This window comes from Tupaia chinensis, unplaced genomic scaffold, assembly GCF_000334495.1.
Source record: "Tupaia chinensis unplaced genomic scaffold, TupChi_1.0 Scaffold000110_1, whole genome shotgun sequence".
Taxonomy (NCBI): Eukaryota; Metazoa; Chordata; class Mammalia; order Scandentia; family Tupaiidae; genus Tupaia; species Tupaia belangeri.
In genome coordinates this window covers 2,970,167-2,984,210 of record NW_006159574.1, presented here as the reverse complement: position 1 = coordinate 2,984,210, position 14,044 = coordinate 2,970,167, and the positions used below count along the sequence as shown (strand labels likewise).

At 62.8% G+C, this 14,044-nt stretch overlaps 1 protein-coding gene across 1 annotated transcript in view; it reads left to right on the top strand.

Moving 5' to 3' along the window:
* The first annotated feature begins 3,053 nt into the window (after positions 1 to 3,053).
* The window catches only part of PTPRN2 (protein tyrosine phosphatase receptor type N2), a 447,003-nt gene continuing 436,012 nt past the window's right edge, over positions 3,054 to 14,044 (top strand). Inside the window, exons 1-2 of the mRNA XM_006143829.3 lie at positions 3,054 to 3,078; positions 3,860 to 3,910. Coding sequence (XP_006143891.1) covers positions 3,054 to 3,078; positions 3,860 to 3,910 — 76 coding nt within the window. The remainder of the gene's footprint in view (positions 3,079 to 3,859; positions 3,911 to 14,044) is intronic.

Sequence of the window (14,044 nt, the reverse complement as noted above, 5' to 3'; positions counted from 1 at the left end):
CATAGCCCGGCTCCAGGGAACGAGGCCCAGAGGGAGGACAGTCCTGTAGCGGGTGCAGGGCACCAGTGGCCAGGTGGATGGCCTTCCTACCCCAACTGGGAAGCCACGGGCTCCTCCCATGGACGGCCTTGCACTCTCCAAGATGTCTCCGAGGAGCGACGGGGTCTGAGGAGCAGATCAGTGCACTTGAAAAGGGACAGCGTTCATTCACTGCAGGAAGGACTTTTTAACAGAGAGGTGCCACAGTCCTGAGGGGTTCCTTGGTGTTCCAGTGAGCACCGAGGACAGAGCTAGAACAGGAGCCCGGCGAGGGCTGGCCTGAGCTGCAGTGAGCCACTGTGCTTGGGAACTGCGCCCTGCCCCGGCCGGCCTACCCGACCAGCCGCCTGGCCAGCTGTGGTTTGAATCTTGGCCTTGGTGGGTTGAAAACATGCTGGGTGCATGCATGTGTGTGCTCTGAACCCCACAGGACTGAGAAATGGAGACGGAATTGAAGCGTGACCAAGCCCCATGTTCCTCTCTCTCTCTTTCTCTCTAGCAAGCATATGTGCCCTCTGGCAGTAAAAGAAGATGAGGTGTTCACATATGCATGCACATGTTAGCATGTGTGTACATGTGAGCACTTGCATATGCATGTGTTTGTCCATGCATGCATATATCCGCAGGTACATGTGTACACACGTGAGTGTGCATGTGTGTGCATGTGTGTTCATGGGACTGTGATGTGCACACATGTGACTGTGTGACTGTATTGTGACTATGCACATGTGACTGCATGTGTGTGCATGTGTGGTGACTGTGTGTGCATGTGTGACTGCATATGAGACTGCGTGTGTGCACGTATGACTGTGCATATGTGACTGCGTGTGTAAGCACTCACGACTGCATGTAACTTTTGCTGTGTGTGCACATGTGACTGTGTATGACTGTGCATGTGTGTGCACATGCAGCTGCATGTGTGCACGTGTTGTGTGTGACTGTGCGTGTGTGCACGTGTGACTGTGTGTGTGCATGTGCACGTGTGCTGACGCTAGAAGGAAACCTGTGGGCATGACGGTGAGGAGGACTCCCGAGCTCTGTGGCCCTGTGCTGACGGTTACCTTGCGAGCAGTTGGGAATATGCCATGTTGTCAAGAGAAGGGTGGGGGGTCAAAGCTGAGGACATGTCCCTGTGGGTGCCGGACTGCAGGGGCTGCTGCAGGCTCTCTCCAGGGTCCCGGCCTGCCCTGACGCTGCTGTCCCTGCTGGTCCGCCCGTGGCTGCCTGCGAGTGCGAGGCTTGGGGCCCAGCAGCTGCCGGTCACACCATGCTTCGGGTGGGCCCAGGAGTCTGCCTCGGAGCCATGACCCGGGACCTGGAGGGGCTGAGCCGGCGTCTGCTGCGAGTGCTGGCAGGGGGTCGCCGTGTGGCTGACACACGTCCTTCTTCACGTTGGAGCAAACGGCACGAGCGCCCTGGTAGCTGGGGGCATGGTGCCTGCCGACTGGGCGTGTGTGCTGCTGGGAACAGTGGCCAGCAGCCTCTCCCCGAGTGTGGCGGGCTCCCAGTCGGTCACGTGTGTCCCCGGCCACGGTCAGAGCAGGGTGATGGCGACATCTGGACCTTTCCCGGCGCCGTTTCTAGCAGGTCTGCCACCCGCCATGGCCATGTGACAGACGGCAGGCTGCGTGTGAGCGAGTCTCCGCCCGGGCCGCACCGCTTCCCTCCCTCCTGCCTTTGCACACTCGGGGTGCTGGGATGTCTGAGACCATTGTGTGGCTTGGGGTGGTTCCCGGGGGCGGAGGGGGACGTGCGCAGCTGAGAGAGGGAGCGCCCAGAGCCCGCCACGCCATGACCCTGGCTGGCCCGGCTGGCTTGCAGTGGTTGGCCATGGCTGGGTTTTCAGGCTGCTTGCCCTTTCCCCACATCCTGCCTGGCTTGGGCACTTACTGGGCGAGGAGGGGCCAGGAAGAAAGGGACACGCGGGTGGCAGGGCAAGGGGTGCGGGTCAGCCCCGGGCCGGGGTCTGGCAGTGTGCACGGTGGGTGCGGGGCCGCTGTGAGAGTGCATTCTTTCAGAAAGGGGGATCTGCCCAGCTGGAGGCCCCATGGCTGAGCGTCGAGCCCCCGTGCTCAGGAGCCCACTGCTCTGGGACGAGGCGCAGCCTGGCAGCCCGGGCAGCCGCCCGCGGTGCTCCAGGACCACCCTCAGGAACGTGACCCGGCGGACCACCGCTCTTTGAAAGGCTCATGCAGAGCACAGGACGGACGGAGAGCACCTCGCCTGCCGGGGCCCGCGTCGTCCTGGACGGTGCCTTCCGTCCTGGCTGGCGGTTTCAGCTCTCTGCAGACACCGGCCCTGTGTCCTGCGCAAACTCACTTGTTTGATGTCCTGAAGGCTGCGGGCCTGAGGTCTGAGGCCAGGCCCTTGGGAAGAGGCCCGGACCAAAGCTGCCGTGTGGGTGACGCAGGCCAGCAGGTGGTGCAGGCTTACGTCACTGGACGCCACTGGTCCGACTGCCGCTCGAGTCCTGGACTCAGCAGCTTGAAAATCACGCTGGGCACGGTTGTGTGCGTGCCCAGAGTCCTGAGAGGAGAATGGAGAAGGGATTGCGGTGTGGTCCACCCTACAAAAGGGTCATTTCTCACTCTCTCTCCAGTTTGCACACGCACTCTATGGCAAAAATCTCTCAAATATAAATAAGCAGAAGTGTCCGATCCTAGCCCCTCACCTGTTGGCTTCCCTCCCGGCACCCACCCTGGCAGGCAGACCAGGCCCGTGGATGGAGTGGGGGGCTGAGGGTATGTCCTAGGACCCCGTAGCCGAGGGAGACGGGTCTGAGCCAGCGGCCGTGGCACCGCATGGTGGGCACTGAGCCGGGCACTGGGCAGGATGTCTGCTGGGCCCTCCAGAGACTCCCCGGGGGACTTTCAAAGGCCTTTGTGGGTGAGGAGGAGTTTGTCAGAGAAACGGGACAGAAAGCACCATGCTTGGCGGGAATGTGTCATCGATATTGTTAAAGGCACTGCTGGCTCCCGGTCCCGCTGGACAGGGCGACTGTAGTCAGGGCCGGGATGCGGGCCTCGTACACGGCTGCTGGTGCCTGTCCTGCTGCACGGCGCTCCTGGAGCTCACACCCTGACTGGCCCAACTGCCCAGGGCAGTCCCCAGGGTCCTTCCTGGGTCTGCGGCTCACTGGACAGCACAGAGCAGAAGTCACAGGCCTGCCCGTGACTGCTATCTGCTGTCGGTCAGCCTGAGGCTCATTCCTCTCCATCAGGGTTGGGGTGGAGGCCCGGCCTGAGGGGCCGTGTCTCACCTGCTCCTGCACCCAAGGTCCACCGTCCGTCCTGCTCTGCCGCTGCACCTCCCCCTGTGCACCCTGCCACGTTCCCTCCCTCTCTACCTCCCCTACATTCTGGCCATGGTCACCGCTGGCCTGAGAGCAAAGGCCTGAGCCGCCCCCCCCCCCATGCCTCTCTGCTTTGGCAGGTGTGGGCCGTGTGCTTACGTGTGTATGTGTGTGTGTCGGACACACTTCTCCAGAGAAGGACCCAGATGCCCGCTGCTGCCTTAGCGTGCCGACTGCACATGTGGCTAGGAGCCCGTGGCTTGGCCTGGCGTGGGCTTGGCTGCACTAGGACGGAGTATGTCCCCTGGGTCTCTGTCCACGACACATAGACCAAGGGGGCCTGCCCGATTTGACAAAGCCAGCCGCGTCACCACCCCTGGCGGGCCAGGACATGGGCACAAACTCCCGCCCCGCCCCTAGCCAGGGCACGGTCCAGCTTTGGAGCAGCGCGGGAGGGGCCAGCCTTGCAGCCTGTACACAGCTGCCTCTGCCCCTTACTGACTGCCTTCTCCCCTCTGTCTCTGCCAGGTTGCTTGTTCGAGGACAGCCTGTGCACACCTTCGGAGGCCTGTGTCAATGGTGAGTGGCCCTGGGTCTGCCTCTTCTGCTGACCAGGCGTGGTTGAGGGCTCAAACCGCAGCACCAGGGCCTCGAGCCCTCCAAGTGGGAGGAGCAGGGAGCTGGGATTTGGTAGAGGGGACGAGGGGAAGGTGTGGAAGGGCACCCGAGTGACCCCTGCTCTCTACATGTGCATGCGTGTAGTAGGCTGTCCACGCCCACGGGTTCCGCAGCTGGGAGTCAGCCAGCCGTGGGCAGAAATGAGACCACTCTGTGTGTGGCCCTGAGCATGGTGGGCCCCGATCTGGCCCGTGTGTCTGGGCAGGACGGGGCAGGGCCCGGGTGTCCCTGAGCACACTCTGGCCCGTGTGTCCCGGACTGCATGGGGCAGGGTCTGGGCTGGGTATGTGAATCGGGCTGATGCAGAGCTGCAGGAGGCGTGTCGGCTACATGCAAATGCTGCATCTCATGCTTAGGGCTTGGGCGCCTGCGAGTGTGGCGTCGTCGGGGTCCCTGCACCTGTGCCCGTGGGCTGTGAGGGCTGGCTGCGTCCTGGGCCGTGTGTTAGCTCCATGGGAAGCCGAGTGTGAAGCTGAGGCTGGGGCAATGGCTTCTGGGTTGGGAGCTGGTGCCTCCGTGGGTGGGTCCCCTGCCGAGGACGCTGCAGCCTGTCACGCAGGCTCTGCCTGAGCCCGTCTCCTCTCCTCGCCCGCCACCAGCCCTGCTCCTCCCGTCTGCTTCCCGCCCTTCATGGCTCTGGGTCTCCTCCTTGGGTGGACGGAGCGCCCGGTCCTGAACCGTGTCGGGTGGGCTCGGAGCCCGCGGGGGCGCTGTGGACGGGGCCTGCTGCCCACCGCTCACTACCTTTGTCCAGGCGGTGACCTGGGGGTGCAGGCTGGAGCCTGGGGCAGCAGGGCTGGGACGCCCACGCCGAGACCTCAGCAGCCTGGTTTCCCCAGGCCCAGTCGGGTCTGAGCCGGCCCAGACAGATGGAGACCAGGGCGGGGCGTCCTCCCTTCCCGCCACGGCCAGTCTTCATGTAGACAGCGGGCAGGGAGGGCGGGCCTCACCCCTGCTGACCCTGTCTGTCACCTGGACCCAGCACGGGTGTCTCTTGTACCCCAGATCCTGCACACAAATGCGGGTGTCAGTAGGTCCCCTTCGCAGAGGCCATGGTGGCCTGGGGAGGCCCACTGGAGTCACGGGTGAACCCTGTCCACCCAGCGGTTTCCAGGCGGGCCTCCTTAGAGCGCCTTGTCCCGGCTGAGGGTCGGAGGGGCAGGAACAAGGAGGCTCTTGCCCAGTTGGGGCCAGGGTGTGGATGGGCTGGCATGGCCCAGGTGAGGTTAGGGCGCCAGGCCTAGCATCTCAGCCGGACGCCCTGGATGTCTGTCCCTGTCCCCGCAGCCCCGGACCGGCAGGAGCTGGGAGACGACGGTGCCCGGGCGTGTGTTTTCTACTTGGGGAGAATTCTGCGCAATGTGACCGTGGCGGCCCGGACTGAGGACGGGGGGAAACGCAGTGTAGACTGTGGGGCGTGGTGATAGGGACGGTGTCGCTCCGCCTGCAGTGTAGACTGTGGGGCGTGGTGATAGGGACGGTGTCGCTCGCCTGCAGTGTAGACTGTGGGGTGTGGTGATAGGGACGGTGCCGCTCCGCCTGGGCTCTGTGGGATGTACCTTTCCCGCTGTCCCTGTCACTGGAAGCAGCATCTAAGGCAGTCACTCAGGGCTGCCACCTGCCGGCTCGCAGAGCTGTGCTAAAGGAGCCCTGTGTCCCGGGGGCCATGCCACCTGGCCGTCCTGCCTGCCTTGGCCCTGGCCAGCTCAGGGCTCCCTTCTCTAGCAGTGGCCTGCCCCTGCTGTGCGTAAGTGTCATCACGCCGAGGTGACGTTTGGACCCCACGGGGAGGTGCAGTGTGCATGTCGGTGGTATCGAGACTGGTTTTCAGGGACCGGCAGGACCTGGCCTTTCTGGTGCAGTGAGAGCTCAGAGCACAGCTGGCGGGTGTCACAGCGGGGACACTGAGATTCATGAAAACATCCTCTCTGTATGGTTGCCATGGCGCCCGTGATTCAGCCAGCGGCTGGGCTGGCAGGAGGCAGCCAGGCTGACATGCGGCTGGCCTATAGTCCAGAGCTTTCCGTGGTCACGCACAGGCGTGTCCACCCACTTCCTGGGGACACGGGTTGGGACTCAGCAGGTCACCCCATGGCATTGCTCTCAACGAGGCCTCACGGTGTGGCCTCTGGGAGACCACAGGGGCCGAGGCGCCCCTCACCTGCTACCTGCCGTCATGGCCCAGGGCAGCGCCCCTTCCTGCCGCGGCCTGCTGCGTGACCTGCCTGCTGCACTGTCAGTGGGACAGAGGTCACGGAAGTGCCAGTGACTGGCCACACCCCCTGCGCTGTGCCGTCTCGTGCTTGCTCACGGCACCAGGGTGTGCTCACCCAGCACATAAAGAAGCTTCTAGACAGCAGCAGCCTCAGACGCCTCCTTACCGGGACCCTTCTATTTTAGTTTGGTAGAGTCTGTGTGCCTACCAGGGAGAGGGAGGGGAGACGGCGAGGGCGCCCGGGCGGGGGCCACATCACTGCCCCTCCCCTCCCATCTCTCCCCTGTGCGATTCTGGGCCTGGATGACACGCATCCAGGGCTTTCTTGAGCTGTCAGCTCCAGGACCCCCATGTGGCTGGCCGTGTGGGACCTGGCTGCCCTCACCCCAAGCCGCCAGCCGCCCTGCTGGGCCTCAGGGTTGCACTGCTGCCTCTTGTGCAGTTTGGTTCATCGTGGCCCTCCCAGAGGGGCAGGGCCTGGAGGTAAAGACGGGGACACGGGTGACCCTGGCCCTGTGTGGGCCCGGGCTAGTGTGGTGTTGGTGTTCGAGTTGTTTTAGATGATTGCCTCAGGACACGTGCACTTGTCGGAGAGACAGAGAGAGAATGAGAAACTGTCCCTGGCGTGGCGGCCATACTGCAGTCCCTTCTTCCTCACCCCCTGGACTTCGGGCACACACGCCCAGTGCGATCTCAAGCCACGGAGCTGGGCCTGCAGCCACACAGTCGGCCCCATGGGACCCAGGGCCTGAACCACGGATACGGGTGGAAAAGAAGGCTGAGAGGTCCAGCAGGTTGTGGTCACCTCGGGTGGTGACGTTCCCTCCTGACTCGAGAAGGGCAGAATTGCATCGAGCACCCAGGGCAGCTCTGCTGATGGAATATCACGCAGCCCTGAAGAATGGAGTGCTGACACGTGCTACTGCAAGGAAGAGCCTTGAGAGTGGGCTGTGGGGAGCTAGTGCAGGCCCTGTGCTGTGTGGGCCATTGGCAAATCCAGGGAGCAGACACTAACCCGCAGCCAGGGCCAAGCTTGGGGTTGGGGACATGGGCGAGCCGGCGTGGCTCCTTGGGTGAGGTGACAGCCTGGGGCTGCAGAGGGTGGCTGTGTGGACTGTGAGCTATATCCTCAGATGTCTGTCTTTGTTTGGTTTAGGCTTTTGTCATAGGGCACGTGCGCTTGCTGGAGAGAGACAGAGAGACACACAGAGGGAGGGAAGGTGAGAGACCACCCCCGGGGGAGCATGCCATGATCTCTCCTCCACTCTCTGGGGACGTGGGGCATGCACGCACACCCGTCTGACATGATTTTCAGGCTGTCAGGTCCAGGATTTGAACTGCGGTTGGCCACATGAGAATCCAGCACCCTAAACACCGTGCCTGCTGGCCCCTCGACACAGCCGCTTTTAGAAGAGAAAAGAGCCTGTGAGTGTCACTAAGCAAAGAGACAGGGAAGCTGGGATGTGGAGGCAGAGCACGCCCTTGAAGGCATTACTTCTCTAATCCAGGCAGGTGCCTCCTAGGGCGTTTAAGTCCTACCTTGACAAAGCGGCCACGTGCTTAGAAACGTCGCTCCTCCTTCCGCGCAGACCCAGGTGGCGGGCACAGCTCCTTCCCCAAGATCTGGGAGCCCCAGAGGTGGCCGGTTCCCTGTGGGCCTGGGACACTCAGGCCCAAGAGAGCCGGGGTCACGTGGAGGACCGGGTGCTCTGAGCTGTCCCCTAGTTCGCAGCTGTGTGACGGAGCCCGTTTGTGTTGGCCACAAGCTGGGGAGGCCACCGGTGGGGCCTTTGCTGAGCCAGTGGGTAAAGGAAGGGGTCGCGGGGCCACAGTGTCCTGGGCTGGCCGCTGGACCACCACGTGGCTGGTCGCCGTTTGAGTCCGGACCCGACTGCTTGTTTTCTCAATTTCCCTCTCCGGCGAGTGTGCATGGCCTACAGCAAATTGAGAAATAATAGTACTAGTAATAATGATGAGTACAGTTAAATACATAACCCTTTAAATATAAGTCAAAACCCAGAAAACAATGGAGGCCACTTCCCAGCACGATGGGTGTCATAGGCTCATGTGCCCCAGGAGGGGTGTCACCCGTGGCCTTGTGCAGGCTCGTGGCCAGGTCAGCGAGAGCAAGGCACATCCCTTCACGTTAGTGGCCATGACGCGGAGTCCCAGGGAGACCAGAGGCCTAGGCTCGGACCAGCGAGTGGAAGTCGTGTGGTGGACAAGGGGACTGCCCTCAGGGTCACGAGCCTGGGAATCAGCGGGGCCTGAGGGTCTGGTCCCTCTGTGTCCCACCATCTTTAGAGACAAGGAGGCCCCCTCTGGGCACAGAAGGGCTCCCTGGGACGGGTCTCTGAGTGTATCGGGGGCACCGTGGGGGAGCAGGCTGGGCAATGTGGCCTCGGCTCCTGCTCTGCTGTTCCCAAAGGCTGCCCTGTTAGAGAAGGTGCCGTGTCCGGGGTAGTCCCGGGCACTGTGAACCCCAGAAGTGAGCTGCAGAGCTTGCCCACGGCGAGGGAGTGGGAGCTTTGGGGACTGTGCAGTGTGCAGGTGGTGCCCGCGTCTTACAATGCAGGGTCCGAGGAGGCCTGTCCCCGACCTGCCTGTCCAGGTCTGTCCCCAGCGAGCTCAGTTATGCCAAGGAGACGGCGAGCGGGCCTGCTGCCTGGAGCCTGGACGCTGGCAGGATGCCATCAGCCGGTGAAGAGTGAGGAGCCGGGAGCACCAACAACCTGCTCTCGCTCTGCAGCAGCGGTGTCCAGAGTGGGGACAGCCCGGGACAGCGAGGGGTGACGCTCGGTCTCAGAGCCAAGGCCCTAGGACCGAGCCTCCCCCATGGGTAGCCTCAGGATTCCCAGATCCCAGCCCTTCCTGGCTCCCAGGTGCTCACACGCCATGGAGTCTGTGCCGCTCCTCACCACTTCCAAGCTGCGCTCACCCTCCCACGGTCAGGTCAGAGTGCGGTTTTCTCCGGTGTGACGAGCAGGACGCTCCGTTTCGCTTGCCGCAGGGTCTGGGTGAGAGCAGTCTGGGCCCTCCCAGAGGCCTCTGTGGGCCTGTGTCCTTCAGGCCTGGGAGACCTGGGCACAGAGGGGGGGCAGGAAGAGGGAGCCGGCCCTGGCTGACCCACCCTGTGCGTCGCTCCGACCCTCCAGCTGTCATGCCATAAAAAGAAAGATCATTCGGTCAGGCGAGCAAATCCAGGAAAGCTGACCGGAGGGGAGGGCCTGAGGGAGGAGGCCCTGGGGCACAGAGCCCCCAGCCGGAGCACAGGGAGATTTTCAGGCTTCAACAGCACACCGTCCCTGGGAGAGAGCCGTCTATGTGCCCTGGAGTGAGGGCACCCTCTGCCCGAGGGAGGCAGTGGGTCACACGGGTCTCTGCAGTGTGGACTTGGCTCGGGATCTGGTCACACCCGAGCCCCATGGGGTCCCTGGGTGCTTCGTCCCCATAACCCTCAGTGTGCAGCCTGGCATGGCTAGACACCGAGGCCCACCCCTGTGACTCCTCTGGGGTGCGTGGGGCTGGGGCAGCCTGGCCGGCCTGCAGGTGGCTGCGGGCAGCTGGTCTTCGCAGGTCTCAGGGTCCCTGCTCCCAAAAGCCACCAGCGTCTTCTCCTGCAAACCTGTGCTCCTCAGGCTGTGTCGGCCAGGCCTTGGCTCTGCTGGAGTTCTTAAAATTCTCCCAGATCCTGCAGGAACAGGTGTGTGCCCACAGCCCCAGAGGTTCAGAGTCAGCAGGATGCGGTAGGCTGAGGCCTCAGGCTGTACTTGATGTCTGCATTGAATTCTGAGGGTGCCCTGGGGCCGTCCCCTCTCTCCTATCCACCTCTGAGGGTGCGCTGGGGCCTTCCCCTCTCCCCCACTCCTCTGAGGGTGCGCTGGGGCCGTCCCCTCTCCCCCTCTCCCCTGAGGGTGCCTTGGAGCCTTCCATCCCCTCTCCCCTTCTCCTCTGAGGGTGGGCTGGGGCCGTCCCCTCTCTCCCATCCGCCTTGAGGATGAGCTTGCGGCGCCACCCCCTTCTCCCCTGCTCGCCTCTGTCCTCTGTCCAGCATTCATGTTGTCGATGGAAAAATAACCAACTGTAAAATTAATAATTAATGCGGTTTATTTCCAAGCCAACTGTGAGTGACCTCGGCCGAAGAGGCACACATGCCTTTTCTCGGGGTGATCATGTACAGAGCTTCCTTTTATTTGTTTGAGATTGACAGACATTTCGTGAAGAGTCCCATTGGTCTGGCAAAAAAAGGCAGGACATGTGGGGGGGGCTTGTAGGTTATAGGTGGGTTCCACAATCCTTAGGTTCATGATTGGAAGGGAAGATCTGTGTCTTAGTTAAAGAAAGGCTTAATCTACACCTCAAGGAAAAGGGAAGTTCTGTGTCTGGGGAAGGGATAAGCACAATAATACACTAACCGGTTGAAATATGCATCTCAAAGGTACTATGCCAGGAACAGGAGGTGGGAAGAATCCTGCTAATAGAAAATAAATGGTCTGTTAGGGTTTGGGGCAGGACTTTCCCAGGCCCTTTTGAAAAGATTTTGGAAAATAGGAAAAGTAGTCAGACTTCTGTCCACAATGTGTTCGGAACGGCGTCAGGAGCAGCCAGGAAGCCAGTGGCCTGTCACTCTGTGTTGAGGCCAGGCCTGCTTTCTTGCTTGGACCGGCGGCCTGCACGCCCATGGCCCCTGATGGACGAGTCCCTGGTGACCATCCGTCCCTCTCCGTCTGCAGGCCTGGGGCAGGGCAGGGTGTGGTGTGCTCTCAGAGGCTGTGGGACCCCAGCACCTCCCACTCCCTGGGACCCTTCTTCGACCTTGGGCAGGTCCAGGCAGGCACTGCCCTCACTTGGCTCAGGGCTGCCTTCAGGGCATGGGGGAGAAAGCCCCGCCCTGCCTCAGCCTGCAGAGATCGCAGGCCCTGCCCACCACAGGCCTCTTCTTTTTTATTTTTCTTATAGGTTTTTGCCGTAAGGTATGTGTGCTTGCTGGAGAAAGAGACAGAGACGGGACAGTGAGAGGGAAGGAGAGAAATCACCCCCGGGAGGACCCTTCGCCTCTATTCTCCTCGTGCGATTTCAGGCATGCGTGCACACAAGCCCAGCATGCGATTCAAGCCACCGGATCTGGGACTTGAACTGCAGTTGGCCAAGTGGAAGTCCAGTGATGTAACCACTGTGCCATCTGCTGGCCCCCTGCAGGCCTCTTTTAGCTGCGTTTCTGGTTGTTTGTTTCTTCTAGCTGCACAGGCAGGGCTGCGGTGTAAGTCAGCCTCAGCAGAGCGGCAGCCCGGCCCAGCTCTGTCCCACGGGGAGGTGCGAGGAGAGGACAAAACCCATGGGCCTGGAATCCGCAGTGCTCGCTGGGCCTTTCACACCTGCCTGGGGCCGGCTGGTCACTGTCCAGCAGGAGCTGCCCAGGTGGCCAGGCTGGCAGCCAGGCTGATCGCGGTCAGGAAGGTCCCAGGAGAAGGGATGAGAGGGCTTAGCTCAGAGACGAGGGAGGGCCAGAGGGAAGCCCAGTGGGCCCCGCACCCTGAGCTCCAGTGTCCCCTAGGCCAGGAAGGAGCCCCAGGGCCCGTGCGGCTCCTGGGATGCCTCCCAATGCCCGAGGACGGCAGTCATGAGTGAAGACACGGAATCCCCCCTCCTAAGCCTGCGTGCATGTAGGAGGGCCCAGTGCGTGCGGCTTGGGAACCCACTGTGACACTTACCTGGGGTGTATTTCTTAAAAATGGAGATTGAGTTGTAGCTCAAGTGGGGGAGACATGGACGCTAACTATTTAGGGTGCCTTTTCGCTCATGGCCGGGGTTGCACTGGTCGGAGAAGGACCAGGAACACCCCAGGGGGCTGGGCTCCCTGCGGCCCTTACCTGTCCTTTACCCGGTCGGGCAGGGGTACACCTACCAGCATGCTTTTCAAGCCACGGAGCCCGGAGCCAAACCCGAGCGGGCCACGTGCGATCTGGTCCCCTACGCACAGGATGTAGCCTCGTGCTTCAGGGCTGGCCCCAACCTCGTGACTTTCGATAAGGTTTGCAGGGACAGTTCCAGGCTGCCAGGCGTCGGCAGGGATGGACAGAGGCGTGCTCTGGGGCTGTGGGCTGCCCGAGGCCCCAGGGCCAGCAGGTGGCTGGGGCGAGCCCATGTCTCATGCCAATCACGTCTGATCTCTGTGCGTTCCAAGTTTGGCCCTACTGTCCGCAGCCGTGCTGGCCTGCTGCGACTGTGCTCCACGTGTCCTGCACGCACAGGGGACACGGGTTCCTCGTCTGCAGCTGCCTTTCCTTACGGGGGCCTCGCTGAGCAGCAGCACTGCCCACTACTGTGACGCTTTGTGACACACTCAGTGAGGAATGCCACTTTCCCGACACACAGCCCAGGCGGCTGCCTCTCTGCCGAGGATGGCGCAGTGGTCTCACCTGGCTCCCCTGAGGGCACGCGCCTGCCGACGCCAGCTGGCTCCTTCCTCAGGACGTCCTACTCCGTTGGCCCCTAGGAAGAGGAAGCTGGCGCCTCACTCTCCGGCTTTGAAGGTCAGCGCTGTGGCCACTCAGGTCTGCACCTCCCCGGGCTGGGACGCACCTGTGCGCACTCCTGTGGCAGGATGCAGTGTGGCTATGCCACAGGCCACCAGGGGTCAGTGTGACCCAGCGTTCCCACTTGCCAGCGGTGACCGCGTCTCTGCTCTGTGTGTCCCCTGTTCCCTCCTCTCCCTCCGTGCACTTCGGCTCCGCAGACAAGGGTCGTTCTGTGTCGGGGGTGCATCCTGGCTCTCACTCTCACTCGCCACAGTTGGCTGGTGTCACGAGGGCAGACTGCAGGTCGGGTGCAGGCTGTACCGTGTGGGCCCCCCGGGACTGGACGGCCTGCCGGGTCCCCAGCCTGGCCTGGCCGTGGCTGCCCCAGCCACTGTCCCTCCCCCCAGGCCTGGCCAGAGGTCTCTCGCTGATGGCCGAAGCACAGCCCATGCCCTCTCCCGGGGCGACGCCGTCTGTGGCAAGGCCCTGCCTGGCTGGCCCGTGTTTACCCGCTCCGCACTGGCCCGTGGTAGAAGGGCGGCGTGTCGCTGGCCGGCCCTCTGGTCCGGCTGGTTCTGAAGCGTGGTCTCAGGCACTGCGGGGAATGGCTGGCGGGCTCAGGAACCAGGGTCAAGCGTGGGGACATCCCTGCGCGTCCGGGAGGCTCTCCTAGGCGGCCTTGTAGGCGAGGGGCAGTGGGCCAGCTGCCTACCTGGTGTGTGCCGGGGCACCTGGAGGTCAGGGTCCGAGTCCCACAGCCAGCAGGACTGACAGGACCCCGAGAGGCTGCTCCCAACCTGCACCCGCCCCTGCTCCCCAGGAGTGACCCATAGGGCCTGCCCGCCCCCAGGAGCCCCCCCAGGAGCTCCCCACAGGGCCCGCCCCCTCCCCAGGGCCGATGGGCATGTGGGCGTACACACCCTCCTGTAGGCGGCCCAGGGCCGAAGGCGGGAGGGTTGGGGTACACGCCCTCACATAGGCGGCGGCCCAGTGTGTTTGCTAAGACTTGCTCAGGGCCAGCAGATGGCAAACCAGTTACATCACCAGACTCCCATGTGACCGACTGCAGCTCAAGTCCCAGACCCGGTGGCTCACGCCTGCCACGTTGGGTTCATGCCCTGGGTCCTGGGAGGAGCATGGAGGAGAGATTGTGCTGTGGCCATCCCCGGGGCTGGTTTCTTGTCTCCCTCTCACTGTCTCTTGCTCTCTCCTGCGAGCATACACGCCCCAAGGCAAAACCTCTAAAAGAATAGAATTGCCCGTGGCGGTGTAGGGGCAGGCACCGCGGGCGCCCGGGTTCCA